The sequence below is a fragment of the Crocodylus porosus genome, unplaced genomic scaffold, assembly GCF_001723895.1.
Source record: "Crocodylus porosus isolate Cpor-Errol unplaced genomic scaffold, CroPor_comp1, whole genome shotgun sequence".
Taxonomy (NCBI): Eukaryota; Metazoa; Chordata; order Crocodylia; family Crocodylidae; genus Crocodylus; species Crocodylus porosus.
In genome coordinates, this window is record NW_017728947.1 from 73,211,276 (window position 1) to 73,230,538 (window position 19,263).

At 42.6% G+C, this 19,263-nt stretch overlaps 1 protein-coding gene across 3 annotated transcripts in view; it reads left to right on the forward strand.

Moving 5' to 3' along the window:
* MIPOL1 (mirror-image polydactyly 1) overlaps positions 1-19,263 on the forward strand; it is a 277,415-nt gene that overhangs the window by 184,543 nt on the left and 73,609 nt on the right. For all 3 annotated transcript variants that reach the window (XM_019551720.1, XM_019551718.1, XM_019551719.1), the window contains one exon: positions 7,493-7,587. In XM_019551720.1, coding sequence (XP_019407265.1) covers positions 7,493-7,587 — 95 coding nt within the window. The remainder of the gene's footprint in view (positions 1-7,492; positions 7,588-19,263) is intronic.

Sequence of the window (19,263 nt, forward strand, 5' to 3'; positions counted from 1 at the left end):
ACACCACAGCCCCCTGTTTCTTAATGAGAACGGGGTGAGAGACAGTGTCGAAGGCCTTCCAAAATTCCACTGCTACCCCTGCATCTAAGGATTTGGTGATCTGGTCATAGAAGGCCACCAGGTTGGTCCGACAGGACCTGCCACTAATGAACCTGTGTTGGTTGCCCCTGAGCATAATCTCTCCTGCTGGCCCCACATAGATATGCACCAGAATAATTTTCTCAAAAAGCTTGCCCAGGATCGAAGTAAGACTAAGTGGCCTATAGTTTCCCAGGTCCTCCTTCTTCCCCTTTTTGAAGATGGGAACCACATTGGCCCTCTTCCAGTCCTCTGGCACCACACCAGAGTACCACAAGTGCTCGTAAAGCCATGCCAGGGGTCCCACAGTGACCTCAGCCAATTCCCTCAGTACTCTAGGGTGGAGATTGTCCGGACTGGCTGACTTGAATACATCCAGTCCCTCCAGAAGCTCCCTAACTAGTTCCTCACTAACCCTTGGCCTAGGTGAGCCTCCCCTGGGGCCCGAGGGGGACCCAGCGGTGGGGGGGGTGACTGTTCCAGCCCTTGCTTAGGAAAATGGAGGCAAAGAAATCGTTAAGTATGTTGGCTTTGTCGTCTGGTGTAATGACCAAATTTCCTAATGTGACCTGCAGGGTTTAAAAAAATTTAAAAAGATGGCTGTGATAACAACAGGCTAGTTAGACTGATCTCACCGTTCTCCATGTTTTAGAATCATTTTTAAAAGAAAAAGAAAGAATAATTAAAGACTTGGATAAAATGCATTGTGTTCCCCCAAAGTAGGCTAATTTGGTATCTTTCTTTGGTAAATGAGTTTTAGACAAGGGAAATGTGATGGATGTAACGTAGCTGAAATTAAGTAAAGCACAGTGCCACATGGAAATGATTAGTTAAAATGGAGAAGACAGGGATTAGTACACAAATCATAATGTGACTAAGTAATTGGTTAAGAGGAGATGACAATGGGCATTATTAAAAGGATATCATAAAGGAAAAACGAGGTGACCTTAAGGAGTGGATAATAGAAATGGAATTAAATTCAATAGTACCAATGGCAATACTGTGCCTTTAGAGGGTAATAGTAGGAACTTCTGATGTAAATTTGAAGCTTATTAGTTAGAAACAACTGAGGAGGAGAAGGACCTAAATGTACTAGATCAAACGATTACTATGAGATGCCAATGTGATATGGCTAAGAGAAAGGCAAGTGTGATTCTAATATATGGCAGACACATTATTTACCATAGAGGTAGGAAAATCATTAATCCCAATGTCCAAAACCTCATTTAGAATATTATGTACAATTCTGGTCATCCATGTTCAAGAAAAATGAATTCAACTGAAACAAGTGCAGAAAAAGGCTGTTAGGTTGATTGAGGTAATGGAAGGTGTGTTATACAAGAAGGCTAAAAGAACTTGTCTTGGTTAGCCTAGCAAAACAAAAACTGAATACCTCAGAGGGGAATGCATCAGGGAGGCTGAAGAGCTATTTAGGAAAAAGGTCAGTGTTGGCACAAAACCAAATGTGCTATGAAATTGTCCATGAATAAATTTAGGCTGGAAATTAGAAGAAAGTTTCTAAGCCTCAGAAAGGTGTGCTTTGGAGAGGGGCAAAAAATCTTACCTAGCTTTTAATGTGGAGCTTGTTTAGTCTTTGAAAGGGTTTGTGTAATGTGGTTCCTACATAACCAGGGGAATGGACTCAGTGACCCAGGAGAATTGGAACTTTGTTACACAGTAATTTTAGGCAGCTTCTGGAGCTCTTAAACCCTGGACAGGTTGCAAATTAACATCTTTAAGTAGCTTAAAGTACTCATTCATTTTAAAGTTACACCACTCCAGGGCAGGATTATCTCCAATCTGCCTAATTTTTTTTCATTTTCTATTACTGTGACCACTTTCTACAGCTATTACACCCAAATTGAAGTCCTCCCATATCCCAGAATGCAGTGACCCACTCCTGATTCAGATTTAGTGGGGACACGAGGACGCAGCAAGGCCAGTTACAATGATGCTTTGCCCTACAAGGCACCCAGTGGCCGTGGTGCCTCCTGCTGCTGCTTGGACCACCTCTCTTCCTGCTGCTGGTGGCATGGGGGCAAGCTCCAGAGATAAAAAGGATTGGGCCCCTTGGAGCTCAGGCAGCACCCTGTGGGCCAAGAGCCAGGCCAGCAGTAGCACAGAAGGCGAGCTGCCATCTGGCCATGCACTGAGCTCTGAGGGGCCTGATCCTTTTTTCTCCAGAGCTCACCTCCTGTGCTGGGAAGAGCAAAAGGATATGGCCCCATCCTTCCCCACACAAGTGCAGGGAGCCAGTGATCCTCTGCCTGGCCACAGTACAGCCCCAGTCTTCCAGGAAGTAGCAAGCATGGGGGAAAATCCCCACATCCTGCTTGCTGCTGAGCAGGAGACCCAGGCTGCTTGTGGCTGGGCAGGGTGTCCCCAACTTCCTGCAAGAGGGGGTGGGCATTCCCACCCCCTAGCTTGCTGCTGTCTGGGAGACCTGGGCTCTGCTCAATCCAGGCAGAATATCCCTGGCTCCATGCATAGATGGAGGGGATTTTCCTCCTCTCCCATGCTTGCTGCATCCCTGGAGTCTCTCACTCTGCTGGGTAGGAGCAGTGAGTTGGTCCTTCCCTGCACAAGTCCAGAGAGCCAGGGATCCCCCCACAGCACAGCCCCAGTCTGTCAGAAATCAGCAAGCACGGGGAATTCCCCCACTGCCTGCTTGCTGCTGACCAGGAGATCCAAGTTGCCTGTGGTTGGGCAGACAATCCCCAGCTCCCTGCACATGTTGGGGGAAGGATTGGCTTGCTGCTGCCACGAGGCAGAGCAATTGACTTCAGGGCTGCAGCAAGCACAGGGGTGGCAGGTGGGTGAGGAAATTCCTTCCACCCATGCATGGAGCCAGGGACACCCTGCCTGGGTGAAGCAGAGCCTGGGTCTCCCAGAGAGCAGCAACCTGGAGGAGAAAATCTCCTTCCACTTCCCCCAACACATGCTGGGAGCTGAGCAACTTGCTGTCCTCTGGGGGTGCAGAACTGCTGTGTCAGTTTCAGTGAGATCAGAGAATCCCAGAGAGTCTCTGGTCTCACTGCCATTGACATAGTCAGTGGCAATACATAGGGGGTGTTTGGAGGTGTATGTGCACCCTCTGAGAGCACCGGTGCACCCCCTGACAGTGAGCACTCCCCACTTAGGTGATGGGCGGGGGGGCCAGGCAGCACCAGTGCCCCCCCTGCGAGCACCGGCTGGAGAGTGGGGGTGCCAGGAGAAGTGTTGCTAGGACTTCTGGGCTTCTGGGTTGGCATGATTGGTTGTGGGGGACCCACCCTGTCCGTGAGATCATAGGGAGCTTCCCCCAGTTGTTGACTGGCCTCTGGGGGGCACGTGCCCCTCCCCCTGACTCAGGAGGCACCAGTCGCCCATGGAGACAGTGGTGGACCTGCTCTCAGCCTTATGGGAGCAGCAAGTGCATCCTGCCTCTAGTACTGCCCCTGCTCACCAAGCCTCTAGTGGTAAGCCCCAGCTGTGCAAATGAAGGACAGTCAGAGCAGGTTTTTCATTCTTCTGTGTGACTGCTTCATTAAGCCGAACAACACTAAGCCGATTAACATTTATTCAGCTTACAGTGTAAGGTCAAAAAAGGCACTCTCTGAATCCATCCTGTGTCCCTGTGTAGGCCACATCCCTTGGCAGTACACCTGGGTAGCTTTGTCACGGACACTTGTGGAATTTTCTGGATGCAGCTTTCCAAACAGTAGTATAACTGGAATGGGCAAGCAGAGCATCAGCTCTGGGCACTAACTTAGAGGAAGCACCAGAATGGCATTCCTCTGCCACCCTGGGAGTCTTTGGCACAGGAGGTACAGCTCTGCACCATGTGGACATAAAAAGCCAGGTAGGCACAGTCTTGTGTTCAGCAGTATATTGGAGGAGAGGGAGTGAACGAGTCACCACAGCAGCATTCAGGGAGCCTACACCATGGTGCTGCTGCAGCTGGTTTGTGATGAGTCTGTCCCCAAGCTGCAACAGCCCAAGCCCATGCTGTTACAGTAAGAACTGCATCCGTAGTAGTTACTACCAGAGTACAGAGTGTAGGGGCAGGTAAGACTCCCCTCTCTATTCCCCCACTTCCTCTGCTCTCTGGTGTTTGGGATAATCCCCCACCTCCCTCAGCCCGGGATGCTGAAGTTCAGTACACACCTCTGTTGCCCAACCATCAGTACTATTTCTGTACTATACTAGCTCATGGAATGGTTCCCCCCTCCTTAGTTCTTAAAAATAGCAATCAAACAATATGGAAAGTCATATATTACGTTCTCGAGCCCAAACTTGCAAGGTGCTATATATTTTTACCTTCCATTGACTTTGATTGCAGTTGAGAGTGATCAGGATGGGCCTCATAGTAATTAGTAGAGGATAAATGCTTGTTTACTCTTTATATTCCTTTGTTTAACTCTTGTATTTTTCTAACCTGTAGGATTAGAAAGACATGCAGCAGTATGTTCTTAAATATCTTGAAACAAACGTAACAACAGAAAGGTCACTATCTAAATTTTCTTATTGAAGTTGTAACTACTTTAATCCCAGCGTGTGAGGATTAAGTTAAATTGAGATTTTTAAGAGCAGCTGTTCTATTACAATGTAAACTGCCTTTTCCATTGTTTTTTGGAGCTGCTTGGAAGAGAAATGTACTGTTTTGTGAAAAACTTTGAAATGTCAACATTTGTATTAATTCTTGAAACAGAAATGAGACTCTTAGAGTCTCTCCCTCACACACCTGAGAGCCACCTCCGCTGATTAATCAAAACTGGTATTATTGTAAAAAGTTTTGTTCCCCACAAACCAGCATTTGCCAATGAAAACAAAATCTTGTAAAAAAAATCCCCAATAGCTGTAGTTATTGTTAGTCATGAGTTCTCTGGGGATTTGTTCACAACTCAATAGAAAATGTTATAAAATTATTTACTATATATTAAAAGTCTTTCAGTTTTTTTGAACTACCTCAGGTTTCTTATCTAGCGCTTCTGACATTGATGGTGACATACTACACAGATAATCCCAGTCTGGTATTTTTTCTTACTTTCTCCCTGTTGCCCAATGTCTATCCAAATGAAATGCATGCTCAGCTAGGAGATTAGCAACATGCTTATTATTTTTCTGTTTTTGTTGTGGTTGACTATATTGAATCTAACAAGCCTGATTCTCCTCTCATTTTCTGTAGAGTAACACAGGTAAAGCCCCAGGGAAATCAGTGGAGTTATTCCAGTACAAACTGGCATAAGTAAGAGTCTCATGCCTCAATGTCTTCTGACCTTTATCCTGAAAAATGCGAGTTGAATGCTAGGGGTATTTTTGTGATACTTCTTTAAAGAGACTAGCCGTTAATCTCTCTGAGAGTAGGTGTGTCTGCTGCAAACATTTCCTTCCAGTCTACCATTTCAATTGCACTTCACAGTACACTGAAAATTGGCAAGGATGTTAATTATTGGCCTGTAGAACAAACCACCTACTTTGATTCAAGCATGTTTTTCCAATTTTTAAGAATGTTGTTTCACCTATAGTACAATATAATTATAGAAAATAGCCTGGTTTGGCTAACATTCTTATGTTCTGTGAATTCTGTTTGCAAGACTATACGCAGCACCAGGCTCAGGACCTAAATGGCTTGCTTGCAGAATATTTTAACCTCTTATTGCTAGGAGTTACGGATTTCCAGTTCCAAGTACATTGCCTTTTAGCTATGAACTATTGTCATTGAGAGATTAACACCATTTATTTCAGGGAGAAGTAGTTAGCCACATTATTCTGAAGTTAAGCAATTTAGTCTATAAGGCTAAGTAAAAACAGTCAAACAGCGAGAGGCTGAATTGAGTCAGTCTTTTCAGGCTAGTCTAAACTGCAGAAATTAAATTGAGAAACAACTGGACACACATTTACTTTTGATTCAGGAAATGCAGCCACATGCCTGCAGTCGAGGGGTGCTAGAGCATGGCTCTTTGGCACATAGCCAGCATTGGCAGTGTGTTCACTTCCTCTTCCTGCTGCCCTCAAGGTCTCTGGGATTTGCAGTTCAGAATCAAAGCAGCAGGACTCTCCAGGGTTGCTGATCACTTCGTCTTCCTGCTTCCAGGTGCCTCTGGGATTTGTAGTCTACAGTCACAGCCAGCAGTAAGTTTCAGTAAGTTTGGCAGGACAGCAGCTCTGTACTCAGGGGTAGGTGGGTTTAACCCACCTCCCTGGCCCGAGACCCTAGCTGGGGTTTGCCTGGTGTGTGTTGCGGGTAGGGGGCAGTCGCTTCTTCTTGTCCCCCAACACTTTTCCGCTGGAGCAGACAGCATAGCCAAACCCAGGGCTGGAAAGCATGTGGGGTACTCTGATGTAACTTGAGTGAGGAAGGGGTCTGGGACAGAAGTTTCATAAACTGGTTTGACCCAAATCAGTTAAGTCTGACTACATTTAACCAGGTTTATCTTAAACCAGTTTCAGCCATTTTGAAACTGATTTATGTGCACTGAACTTCTATTTTATTACAGGTTTAAACCAGTTTCTGATCACTTAAATCGGTTTATGTGTAACTTCTGTCCCTAGCCTAAGGGGTCATGCTGCATTACCTTTTGCTATTTACTTTAAAGCTAAAGGGGCCCTTCTAAGTATTAAAATAGTATGTTTTATTCTTCTCATGTATCAAGTCTTGAATTCACTGAGAAGCTTTTTTGTAGTATGAAAAATGTGGTAGGTGCTACTAGTGGCAGAATTCATATATAATACATTAGATAGCTGCACAAGTATTTTTGGTTTTGTGTCCTGTACGTTGTGCATTTGATTGACCTGCAAAAGCTGATCACTGTACAATGGAAGAAAAAAATCTGAAATGATATAGATATGAAGTGCAAGCTCAATCTGATTTCTGGTTAAATCAGCTAATCATCCTGTGATTTATTAAATAAATTGTGTGAACACTGGATACTCCTGAGAGTTCTCTATCACTATTAGAACTGGATTTTTAAAATTCTTGGTGATTAAGCTGTGGAACCACATTAAACCTATGTGAGCATTTATTTCTCCCAATCTCCTCTGAGGCCATAGCACTGCATGGTCAATGCCCATGTTTACCACTCTAAATTGGTACTTTGGTTCAAGGTTAATCACCTTGAATGTCATGTGAATGTGTTTGTTGACAAACAGCAAAATAAAATGAAGAAAAAATGAATGGTGAGAACTGTTTTTTAGAGAATTTGAGGGATCATAGTTAGAAAATTATCCACCGAAAGATGGATTTTCACACTATTAGAGTACTAGAATAAATAAAGTCTTACTGAAAGACCAAATGAACAATGTTACAAAAAAGTAGAATTTATATATAATACAACATACAGTACAGCTGAAATCCACACTCGAAGTTTGCTGTATTGTGTTGAAAAGACTACAGTAGGCTTCTCTAGAATAATTACCAATTATCTGTTTTCAGGTGAAGATGGCAACTCTGCAGCAAGAGAGAGAGGCTGCTGTTCACCAGTGTCAAAAACTAGAAGAAGAAATCCAGACTCTGCGAGTTTATTACAGGTAAAATAATTCATACTGTTGTAAATCAATGACTTACAGGGGAAATTTTCTGTGTGGCATCCTAACTGTAAGGGAGGAAATAGTCCTATTAGATAGGTATGTGTTAGGAACATATGTTAGTATCTTGATGAATCAAAGCCTTAAATCCAAAGATGTAGTTGACAAACTCATTTTCTAGATTTCCTCCTTTTCTGCTCACCAAGCTCACACTGGTATTTCTAGGTCCTATCCCTTAAGATTAAGGACTTTTGTCAATGAATCAAAGAATGTTATTTGAACAAGGTATCTTGTTCTAGGAAAAGTTCTGTGGCTAATAATGCTATTTCATTTTCATAGTTCTGACGCTTATTGCTATTTTTTCTCTGGGCAGTAATACTCTTGAAACATTCTTGATTAAACATGCATGTGTTGCATTAAACATGCAACACATTCACTTCAAAATGTAAGGACAAAAAGAACCAACTGACTATGAGTATATTTTGTGCTTGGTTGTTTGCACTTACTTAGCTTTATCAGCTTTATTTAACAAATGCAAAGTCTGCTGAATTCTAGATCAATGTTTTCTTTTCTAGATTGATACATAATGCATGTTTTACTTTCTTATATTTTATATAATGGAGGTGACAGCCATTCTCTCCTTAGTTTCTGAGGGCTATGACAAACACCTCCATGGATCACTGGATTTGTTTAGTCTCTAAAGGAACCTCTGTGTGGTCTGGTGAAAGAGTTAGGTTGTTTTATGGAGAGCAGTTGTGTTACTATTTTCTCTTCATCCTGATTTCCTCATTAATTTGGCTATGGCAATGACAGCAAGTTAGATGCAAAAATGTTGGCGTCATTACAAGCAGAAAAGTAGAAATCTAAAAGTTCAGCATATAGTTATTACAAGGTATGTGAGCTGTTGAAATAATCAAGTCCAGCACAAATACTCTTTTTTCACTTAAAGCAAACAGTGCACCAGTAAGTTGCAAATAAAAATATCGTGCAACAACAGAATGCACATTGTTTTCAATGCTTCCAGACAATGATACAGTTAAGATGGTGACAACATGTACAGATTTCTGTTAGTCCTTAATGCTGCCCATGCTCCTTATATTTATTAAAAATTTTAGGGGAAACATTTCAGAAATGACTTGAGTACTTATATCTTGGAGGCATTTTTAAAAACCTCCCCCTTTATTATAAGTTAATGGAAACTCCAAGCAATCTCTCACTATTGCTTTTTACAAATTTGCCCAGCACTTAATAAAAAAATTTTAGATATGTATTAGTAAGTCAGAATTATTATATTAAAAGTGATTTGCAAAATTGTACAAATAGCTAGATTTTTTTTGTCATTGTGTTTCAAAAATTCAGGCTCAAACTTTTCATATTTTAGTCTCAGAAAATAAATTCACTTCTCTTTGTAACCTTTACATAAACTTTTATTGTAGATATAGCTCACTGACAACACTTTGCTTTCCAACATAAAAAGTTTCACGGCAGCAATTATTAGGCCATGGTCTCTTGATACAAATACTTAATTCTCTTTAACGTGAATCATGCTTACTTGCAAATGTCAGTATTATAGTTAACTTCTGGCCTTTAATTTCGACTGGCAATGATTTAGTGGAAATTTGTTTATACACCTTTGCAAGGACTGTTCATTATATATTCAAAATGTATACTTGAATAAAAATATCATCATCTTGTCTGAGAGTTTTTGGTGTCATTAGTAACTAGGTTATAGAGCCTTTTATAGGGTTAGAGTAAAAGGCTGTGTAATTTTCTTTATACCTTTATGTCTCAAAGCATTGTTTTTTCTAGTACATTTAGAGCTGGGTCCCCGATGCATACATATGTGTCATCCAGAACAGCTTGTAAAACAGCTTCTAAGATTACAGTAACACTTTTGCAAAAGTCAAAATAATAATAAAGAATAAAAAGAGCTTAAGTTTATTCCAGGATGTTAAATCAAAAATTTCTGCATTTTCACCTCTGTTTCTCATTGGGAAATAAAAGAACCCACACTGTGGTGACTAGCCAGATGTATTAAACTAGGCCTGAAAAACTACTCTAAGGAAGAGCTTTTAAAACTTATAGCAGTCAGAGTCATGTTCAGTACATGATCTCTCTTTTTTTTTTCTTTTTGGGTCACAAACCAGTAACACTACATTCCAAGGCTCAGCCGGCATAATAATGACATCCTCTTCTCTAATAAAAGTATGCCTAAGTCTCTGCTGATTTTCAATGCTTCCTTATATTTCCTATTGTTGAGAGAAGATGCAAACTGAAATAATTAAACACTAACTAAATCCTACTGTGTGCTGCCAACAAAACAAGATTTAATATGCCTAATAACTGATACTAGTACTTTAATGTTCTATAATTTTTTGCTGGAGGGTGCGTCTAGTTTTCCCAGTGTACAGTCTGGTGTAGTTGATAGTAATCCCACATATGAAGTTTTCTGTTAACACGTGGAACGCAGGTTCATCGGGAGGTGAGTTGGGAGTATGACATTAACTTTTTTTGCCTCTCATTTTTATGTGGTAAGGTGAGGAAGAGCTATACAGGAGGGGGGAAAAAGGAAAAGTACAACCTTGGCACAATGTAAAATTTCACTTGAAAGCTTAGCAAAAATGTTAAGATTTTGAGTCATTTATAACCCTCTCTCCCCTCTTAGTCTGTTTCATTCCCGTGGCCAAATATAAAAAATGCACACCAAGAAAAGCATTTTGAAAACATTCTCTAAGAGTCTTCCTCTCTTGTCGCTCTCATAACCCCCTTGTTCTTTAAAAGCTTCCAGTTTATGTTGGCCTGTGTCAGCCCTGGCATCAAACATTCTCAGGAAGTGACCAAACCGTGGAGACAAGCACAGTTACACATACAAAAAAGAAATATGCATATGCATTAACTTGAAATGTTTGGGGATTTGAAGCAATTCTTTGAATTTGAAAAGCACTAATGCTTTGAAGAGACTAAAACAATGAGTATATTTTGCAGATCTTCTCAAGCTAATACTAGAACATCAGTAAAATCTCAATAACAGACTCATGTATACTGCATGTGTAACATATTTAAGAATTTTTAAAATAGTGCTGCTTTTTTCCTCTGACCCACTATAATCAGACTAGTTACCATGAGTCCAACAAGTTATTTGAGGAAAACGTACAGCTAATATAGTTAAAAAACCTTTGCAAGTAAACTGTAGTCATAGTATCAAAAGGTTGGGTGGGATCACAAAGATCTTCTAGATCTGCTTGTCTATACATAACATTAACTAGTTTTACTTTCATTACCTTGCATCGTGCCAGGGCTAGACCTCTTTTTTTGTGTTTCAGTGAAGAAGCAAGGTCTCCTTTCTCAGATGATGGAAATTGGTTATGTCATTTTTCAAAGAATTGTGAGATATCATATGAATTGTTCTGAGACTTTAAAAAATATAGCTAATTTTGGATAGCATCTTTTTTAAGGCAGAAAGCAAAAAGTGAGGAAAGAATCACAAACTTGGGAAGTAAGAAAGGAAAGAAAATGGTAGAAGGTTGGTTTTATTTGAACATCAGCTATTTGGAGCTGCCCACGGATTAGAACTCTGCCGTGTGGGCGATGTACAGGGGGGCAGAGCGCAAGTGAAGTGGCCACGGTATTTAAGAGATACAGAACTGGCATTTCGAAGTCTTCAAAAACCACTGGTTAGTCCTAAAAAACACAGTAAGATCAGCTTGAAATGATAACATTAAAAGAAAAATACATTTAAGTTTATTTTTGACCAAACAAAAAGAAACCTGATACTCAACCTTAGCATTTCTTTCTTTATACGCTTTTGTGTTACCTGTAATGTAATTGAATGGTAGCATCTCATCAATTTAAATATTTCAGAGAATATACTAGATATCACTGCACAGAGCTGTCTTTATTTTGGTTGACTTTTGGAAAAACTAGAAAAGGGAAATGACAAACATGTGGAGCCCATCTGTGTACCAGGGCCATCCATCTCTAGCACAGATCAAAGAATCACCCTTTAACAACTTCTAGCATGACAGCATACCCCCTCATCTCAGCTCTGCCAATTCTCCCAACACTTCAAAGATGTTGATATCCTAAAAGACTTTCTCACAAGAACGAAAAATGAAAATGATGGGAATAATGGGAGGTGTACACAGAGGTTCTGTCATGGGGGAAAAAGGGAGAAGTAAAACATAGATGGGGGACAGCACCCTGGCAAAAAGGAGAGAATGGGGGATTCTGGCACGAGGAGAACTGCAGGCTGGGGAAACCAAAAGACAGAAGATAGATACAAAGAGCTCCTGACAAGAGGAGGGGATATGGAAAATAATGGCATAAGGACAGTGTGTAAGGAACACGTGTTCCTATTTTCAAGTTTTCTTCTGCAACTGTAAAGGAAACTTGGTTGTTTCAAATAATGAGTTGACTCAAGAGCAGGAAATTTGGGGAAAAGTAACATGGCCCCATGTTAACACATATGCTACCACATAGTGTGCAGTGATTCCATGTAGGTATGTTTATCTACTTGAGAGTGGGTATATGTTCATATACTTATATAAAGGTGATTTTTTTCCACCTATGACCCCATTGACAAAAGGGCAGGGGAAGTACTGAGTACCCCTCTTTTGCAGACAAGGAGAAGCTGAGAAAGAAGAAACTTGCTTGTACAACCCCCTTGACCTTGCTTCCCCTCCAGCACATCACAGGGCCACAAGGAAGAAGGACAAAGGCAGTTGGCTTCATGTGAAATATAAGAGAGAGGAGTTAATTCACCTCTCATGGGAGGCTTTATAACCTAACTGGCACTGAACACGTGCAGAGTACTGCCTCTTTCCCTGAGAGCAGTATTGCCATGTGGTAACTGCTGTTTCAAGATGTTAGTCTTTTTTCTCTGCCAAAAGCCTCTATTGTAGGTTGTGCTCCCCTATAGATGAAATACAAAGCAGTTCCCAGCAGAAAAGAAGTTTTATGGAGGAAGAGAACATAGCCCTCCAAAAGCAAATTAAAAATAATTTTTGAAGGACAAAGGTTGCTCATGCATTTCAGCGTGTCAGTTTTATGAAAAGTCAGGGTCAGCAAAACCTTGATTTCAGTCTCCTTTAAAAAAGAAAAGATATGAAAAAAATCAGGATCTAATTCAGTTGTAGAAGCCAAGGAAAGTTGGCTCAGAATGAAGTTAGGCAAGTTCCCTGCCTCTGTGTTTGTTCTTTTTATATTGTGGCTCAAAAGCCAAATTTCAGTTTCTGGTGCATAACTTGAAAATGTGTGTCTGAAGCCAAAATTTGCATAACAGTTAGGAGCTATAGTGTTCCCAACTTAGCTATTGTAATTCTTTCACAACTGTATTCTTTAGCCTGAGGATTAATGCAAATCATAGAAACTTGAGTGACCCAAGAAGGATGTATTGGAATAATCAGTTCTGAAGTATGTAGGGGTGTTACATTACTATCATTTCATCAGATGGCTCTACTGTTTGAATTTGATCGTATATATTTCTTTCCACTGCCTAATTTTCAGTTAAAAAATCTGTCACTTTTGTACAATCAAGTCCCTTTATTTTCATTCAAAGACACATTCATCAAATAAACTGAAATAGTATTTCACATGGTGCAGCAGAGTTGCTTTTAGGATTTTCTGTTCAACTTCCTCAAGAATATTAATAAATCTGAAAATGCCAGATTTCAAGTCTGTAAGTAGATAGCTGCATAGTTGGTTGGGAATTTTGGCCTTTTCAGAGCTGACTGTGGAGGAAAGTAGAAGGGAAGCTTGTGATCAGGTCTTCCTCTGCTCCAGATTAAAGTCCTTCAGAAAATAAAGTAGCACATGATCATGTAATTAAAGCTAGTATGTAATATATGTATTCACCTGATGACCAAATCACATTAGACAAGCAATCTAAATTCAGGGATTCTGAAATGTTGAGTGATTGACACTAGCCTTAATGCACTTTAATGTATTTTTCTTTGATGTAACAAAAGATACACATGGTGAGGAGGGCATTATTAGGTAGCATAGGGAGCTTCATCTGTTGGCATAACTGCTGTTTTGACCTAGCCTGTTGGAGTACAGGGCTTGCCTCAATGACAAGCAAATTGAAGGGATCCCCCTAGAATAGTAAATCTGGATTACCACAGAAGTTCTCTAATAGTTTGAGAGTCACGCCATAAAGGTTCTGAAGTGACACTACATTGCTTAACACTAGCAATGATGGTAGTGAAGTAGGACACAGCATTTCTGAGGTGAGGCATATAGATTAAATGTTATTGCAAGGAGTATGTGTAATAAACAGCACCAAACTAGTGCAAACTAGTGTAGAGTATTCTGACATTGAATAGTAGATGATGAGCCAAGGACATTGGAGCACGTGAGTTATGTTCCCCAGGCTGACCAGGCAATTTACTGGGATTATTACACATTCTAACTTCAGAAACTCTTTTATTTGAGTGTTCATGAAAGATCAAAGTTAGATCTATGGTCACGCCAATGTAAACCGGATGCAGCTCATGTTTCAGAGACTGCCCATTTAGAATTACATTTAGTTTGTGGGTAATGGAAGCATTGTGCAAATGCAACGTTCTTGTCACTTTTTTTGTTTGAACTCAGTTGAATACACCTCCTGCTGCAGTATTTAGCTAGCTTGATCATATCAGCAATTAACATGGCATCTGGGTCAGAGAATGACCTGACTTGGCTCCTGAAGCAGATGTTGTCTGGGTAGATTAATTCTGTGAGTAAATGGAGGTTTGTTGATGTGCAGGTTCAATAATATGAGTACTAGCACAGAGCCTTATTAGAGATTTGTCATCTTCATGTGTTTATTTCCCGTGTGCACCCAAAATTACCTCTCGTGGAAAAGCAATTCTGTAGGATATACCACCTACCTTAGTAAAACTCTGGCACTGAGCCTCCTTTTACATGTTACAGGTATTGCACAATTAACTGGTTAATTGTACAGTTACCAGGAGAGCAGTTATATGTGCAGAGATAAATAAGTAAAAAGATCACACAATAAAAAGCTCTAACCAGCTATAAAGTTAGACCTTGAAAATGTGTACTAACTTTATAGATGGTTGCTATCAAGCTTTAATCTACACATGCAGAAGGGTCTCCCTTGCGGGGCTGACACAGCTCCCAGCCACAGGGGTGCACCATGCCCAGCATAAAACCCTCAAGCCCTAACGATCACAGTAGTCACAGTCCCCAGGGTCCAGGGGTTTCCCACACTCCCAAGTTGTAGGGATCGGAGGAGTCATGATCCCCAGGCTCTGAGGGTTTCCCGCACTCCTGAGTCCTAGGAATCGCAGCTGCCATGATATCATTTTGTGGCTATCCTCTGACCCCCGGGGGTTTCCATGCAACCCTGGGGTAGGGGGGATTTTTGCAGTAGCAGTCCTTCAGCCCCAAGGGTGCATAAGATGCATTGTGGCTGTGAGCCCCTCAACTGGGACATGTGAGCCTGGGATTGCCCCTCCCCTTCCACACCAGCAATAAGGTGCAATGGAATCTAATGTGTGATCCCACAGTTACACTTCCTGTCATGCACATGTGGCAAAGCAAAGTAGATATAAAGAAGCAAAAGCTTTTGTGAACTGAAACTCACTTCATCAGATGCTGTGAAAGGGTATGCGTAAAGCAGTGTGCAAGAAGGAGAGACAAATGTAAACAGTGGTGATGAGTAGGCAGTACATGAGGGTGCACGTGCACCCCCTGACAGTGCTGGTGCACCCCCTGACTGGCTATGCTCCTCGCTTAGGTGATGGGCAGGGAGGGGCAGGCGGGAGCACTGGTTCCCTCCCTACAAGCGCTGGCCAGAGAGTGGGAGCACCAGATGTAGCACTGTGGCCACTTCTGGACTCCTCCCGCCCCAGTCCACAGGACTGGCTGAAGGGGGCCTCCCCCCCGGTCAGCGAGATTGGCTGTAGGTGACCCAACCCTACCCCGGTTGCTGACTGGTTGCTGGGGGGCACGTGCTCCACCTGACTAAGGTGGCACCAGTCACCCATGAATGTAAATATAGTAGGCACAAGGGAGAGGGAGAGAGGGGAGGAGGGAACAGTCCTGGGAGAGGCAAACATACAAGCAATTACCCCATAGAAACAAAGGAATCACAGAAGCTAATCCAAGTAATGGGATTTGATTTCCCATTCAAATAGGTTTGTAAAGTTTTGCTTCCTAAGAAGCCACCCTCAGGTCATCAATGGTGCGTTCAGGGAGTTTAAAATATTCTGCCACGGGCCTGCATGTCTTTCTATAGCTCATGTCACATAGGGATTGTCCCATCCGCCCAATGTAGCCAGCAGAGGGGCACTGTGAGTAGGTGGTGGCATATCTGACATCGGTAAAGTTGCAAGTGAATGAAACTCATATCAATATTTTTCTGTCCAGAAATGATATGGTCTGTATCGATGTTGGGACACAGAACATTTGGTTCTGTTGCAAGGCCTGACATCTTGGTGAGACAGAATTAGGAAGTCTGTTGCTTGAGATGTACCTTCTGAGGTTGGAGGGGGCTGCCTGTAAGCCAGGACAGGTTTGTCCCCAATGACTACTTTAAGATGGACATCCTTTTCCAGGACAGGTTGAAGGGCATTAATCGTATGTCTAAAGTGATCGTGCCAGATGCTGTAGGTGACAATCAGAAGGATTCTGTTTTCCTTCTCCTGGGGTTGGTATTGTAGCAAATCAGAGTGAGGTCTGTGTTGATTTGAGTAGCTACAATTATGGGATTGTATTGTAATTATAGGGATCCTTAAGGTGTGTGTTCCAGTCAGTGGGATCAAAGCAGATACAGTTGTAATGTAGATCTTGACTATAGACCAGAGGTCCTCAACCCCCAGCCTGGAGGCCAGATCCAGCCTGTGAAGGTATGCCATCCATCCCGAAGGGTTGCCTACAGGTCCAGAAATTTCATGGTGGACTTAACTGCCATCACTCCCCCACTCAGTGGTGTAGCAAGAGGGGTGGCAGGGAGCAAGCGGGGGGAGGGGCATGGCCAGGGGAGAACTGGCCAGGCTGAGAGGCCATGGCACCTCCCTTGTTTGGTGTGTGGCCCACCCTCCCAACCACCAGATGCCCTGATGGAAAATACGTGGCAACACCAAGCAACAACTGCACACCAGAATGAGTGCACACCAAAAATCTATCGGGGGCTGGACTCAGTGATCTCCCGAGGTCCCTTCCAGCCCTGATGTCTATGAAATCTATGAAAAACAAGAACAGAACACCACCTGTCTCCAATCTCTCAGGCCTGATCCTCAGAGGGAATTTACAAACCACTATACACACAGACATTTATACTCATATATTTGTACAATGTGTCTATATGTACACACACACCATGATAAGTCTGTAAGGTACAAAACTATGCTGCCTTCTACTTGACTTCAGACTAAGTCATGGCTGACTAGTGCCTCTTGAGTTAGGGGGAGCACATATCCCCTCTGACACCAGTCAGCGATAGGGGGGTGGGGAGCCCCCCTGCGGCTGATCTCACTCACCAAAAAGCAGCTGCACTGCTTCTGGAAGTCCCATGACCACTTCTGGAAGCTGCCTGGCCACTTTTGCTGGCTGTCCCGCTTTCTGGCCAGTGCTTACAGGGGGGCACTGGTGCTCCTGCCTGCCCCCCTGCCCACCAGCTAAACAGAGAGCACAGCCTGACAGGGGATGCACCAGTACTCTCAGGGGGTGCATGTGCACCCCTATGCAACCCCTACGCATTGCCACTGGACTAACTACATCATTTTGACAACAAGACTGATGTACCAAATGGGATGATGGGCTGCTGTTAAGCTTGGCAATAGTCTTAAGTATTTTCTGAAGCCATCTTTTTTACAAGTAGCCAGCACTAGAATTTGATCACAAGTCCTATATTCTCAATAAAATCCAGCCTGTTCATCTTTAAGAATGTCCTAGTGATATGTCCTGAATCTGGGCTGTCCAATTTCTGTGCATTTAGGGACCACAAACAGCATTGGCTGTAGACCCAAGGATCTGCCACTCTGGGGGCTGACCCCTGCTAATTCTCTCCTTTCTCTTTCCCGTGTCCCAGCCTGGGCAACTCAGCTCTGCCCCCCACTGCTGCACTCACAGCCTTTGACTCCCAGTCACATATATCACATGGGCATTCCAGCTCCCTCTGTCTGCACACGTTGCACAGGCAGCCTACAGTCAACCTGTCTTTTTCCTTTCCTGAGTATACAGCATGCCTAGCCCCCACCACACTCAGCATAGGAAGCCTGACTTCTTCCCGCTGCACTGCCCCATCCCACAGAGAAACCAGAAGCCAGAGGAGGGAGTGGGAGCCTGGAGACCCCAGCAGTTGCCACCACAAAAATAATGGGTAGAGTGGCAGTTGGGTAGGAGTCTATGGGCCATATGTTTACCATTTGTGGGCCACCAGTTGGACAGTCCTGTCCTGGAGGATGAGGTGTTCTAGTCCTTTAAAACAAACAGCAGCCATATTGGCCTGTAGTTTGTGCACTGTATAGGTCTTTCTCTGTCTTCAGTGAAATGATGACCTTAGATGGGCATCAAACCAGTGGACGCTTTCCCTCTCATTAAGATGCACTTGGGTGTCTACATTGCTATTAATAACCTTGAAATGGGGCTACTTAGGGCAGTTATCACTATACCTAATAATATATGATAAGTTAGGACTAGGCTCAAATGTAGAATTTAGGAATTTCTGATATCATGTAGTTATATCAACCACCTGATAGCATCCTGATAATTTAAGGATGCTATTTATAATGTAGTAAGTGAGGTTCAAAACCAAAATGTTTATTAAGGTTGGAGAATATTAACACTAATAAAAAAAAAGTTAAAATGTTCACCAAAATGCATAAAAATTGTTTTCCATTGAAATTTTGAAAATGCCAAACCATTGGACTGCTCAAATTAGCAGGGGAAAAAATTATTTATTTTATATTAGATTGTCTAAGAAGCAGACGTTTCTCCAAAACACCTGTTAGTTTAGGATGAGAATTTGAATTTTTCTATGGCTATCTTTGTTGGTAGGTGGCTGGTGAGTTCTAAAGGTATTTGCAAGTTAGACTGCAGGGAATTACATACTACACAATTCTTCAAAATTATGTCATTATAGCCAAAGACAGTACTGGGAAGACAACTTGGTTCATGAATGTGTGATGATTTTCAATAAACATATAGGATTGGCTTCAGTGGACTCATCTACATGTAAAATTAATTTGAAGCAATAAATAGCACAGTTATTGCCAGAGTTTATTGCTCCCAAGTGCAGCATTTACATGTGCTCCTGAGACTGCAGCACATTGAGCCAAGGCAGCTTAGCCCCTGCTGGCAGAGTGTGGCAGGAAGCCACCTTTGTTTCTCCCCATAAACTCTGCTCTGTGACAATTTGATTAGGATGGGCCCAGCAGAGGCGTTTTCTACCCAGAGCCTCCCACATCTGTGATTCCCATCTCTCTCTCTTTCTTTCTCTCACACACCCCTGCTCCACCTCCACCTCTCCCCACAGCCCATCACACCCCCAAATGGCTCCTGGGGCCAGGACCCCCCGCCCGAGGCTGGGGCTGCATGTACCAGCACTTGTGTTAGCACAGGGCAGGGCTGCAGTGTGGCAGTTGCCCCTGCAGCCATGGCTTCTGCCAGCAAGTCCTGTCTCATCCCATTTGGCCGACTGGGCACTCAGGGTATGAGATTTGTGGGGGGGGA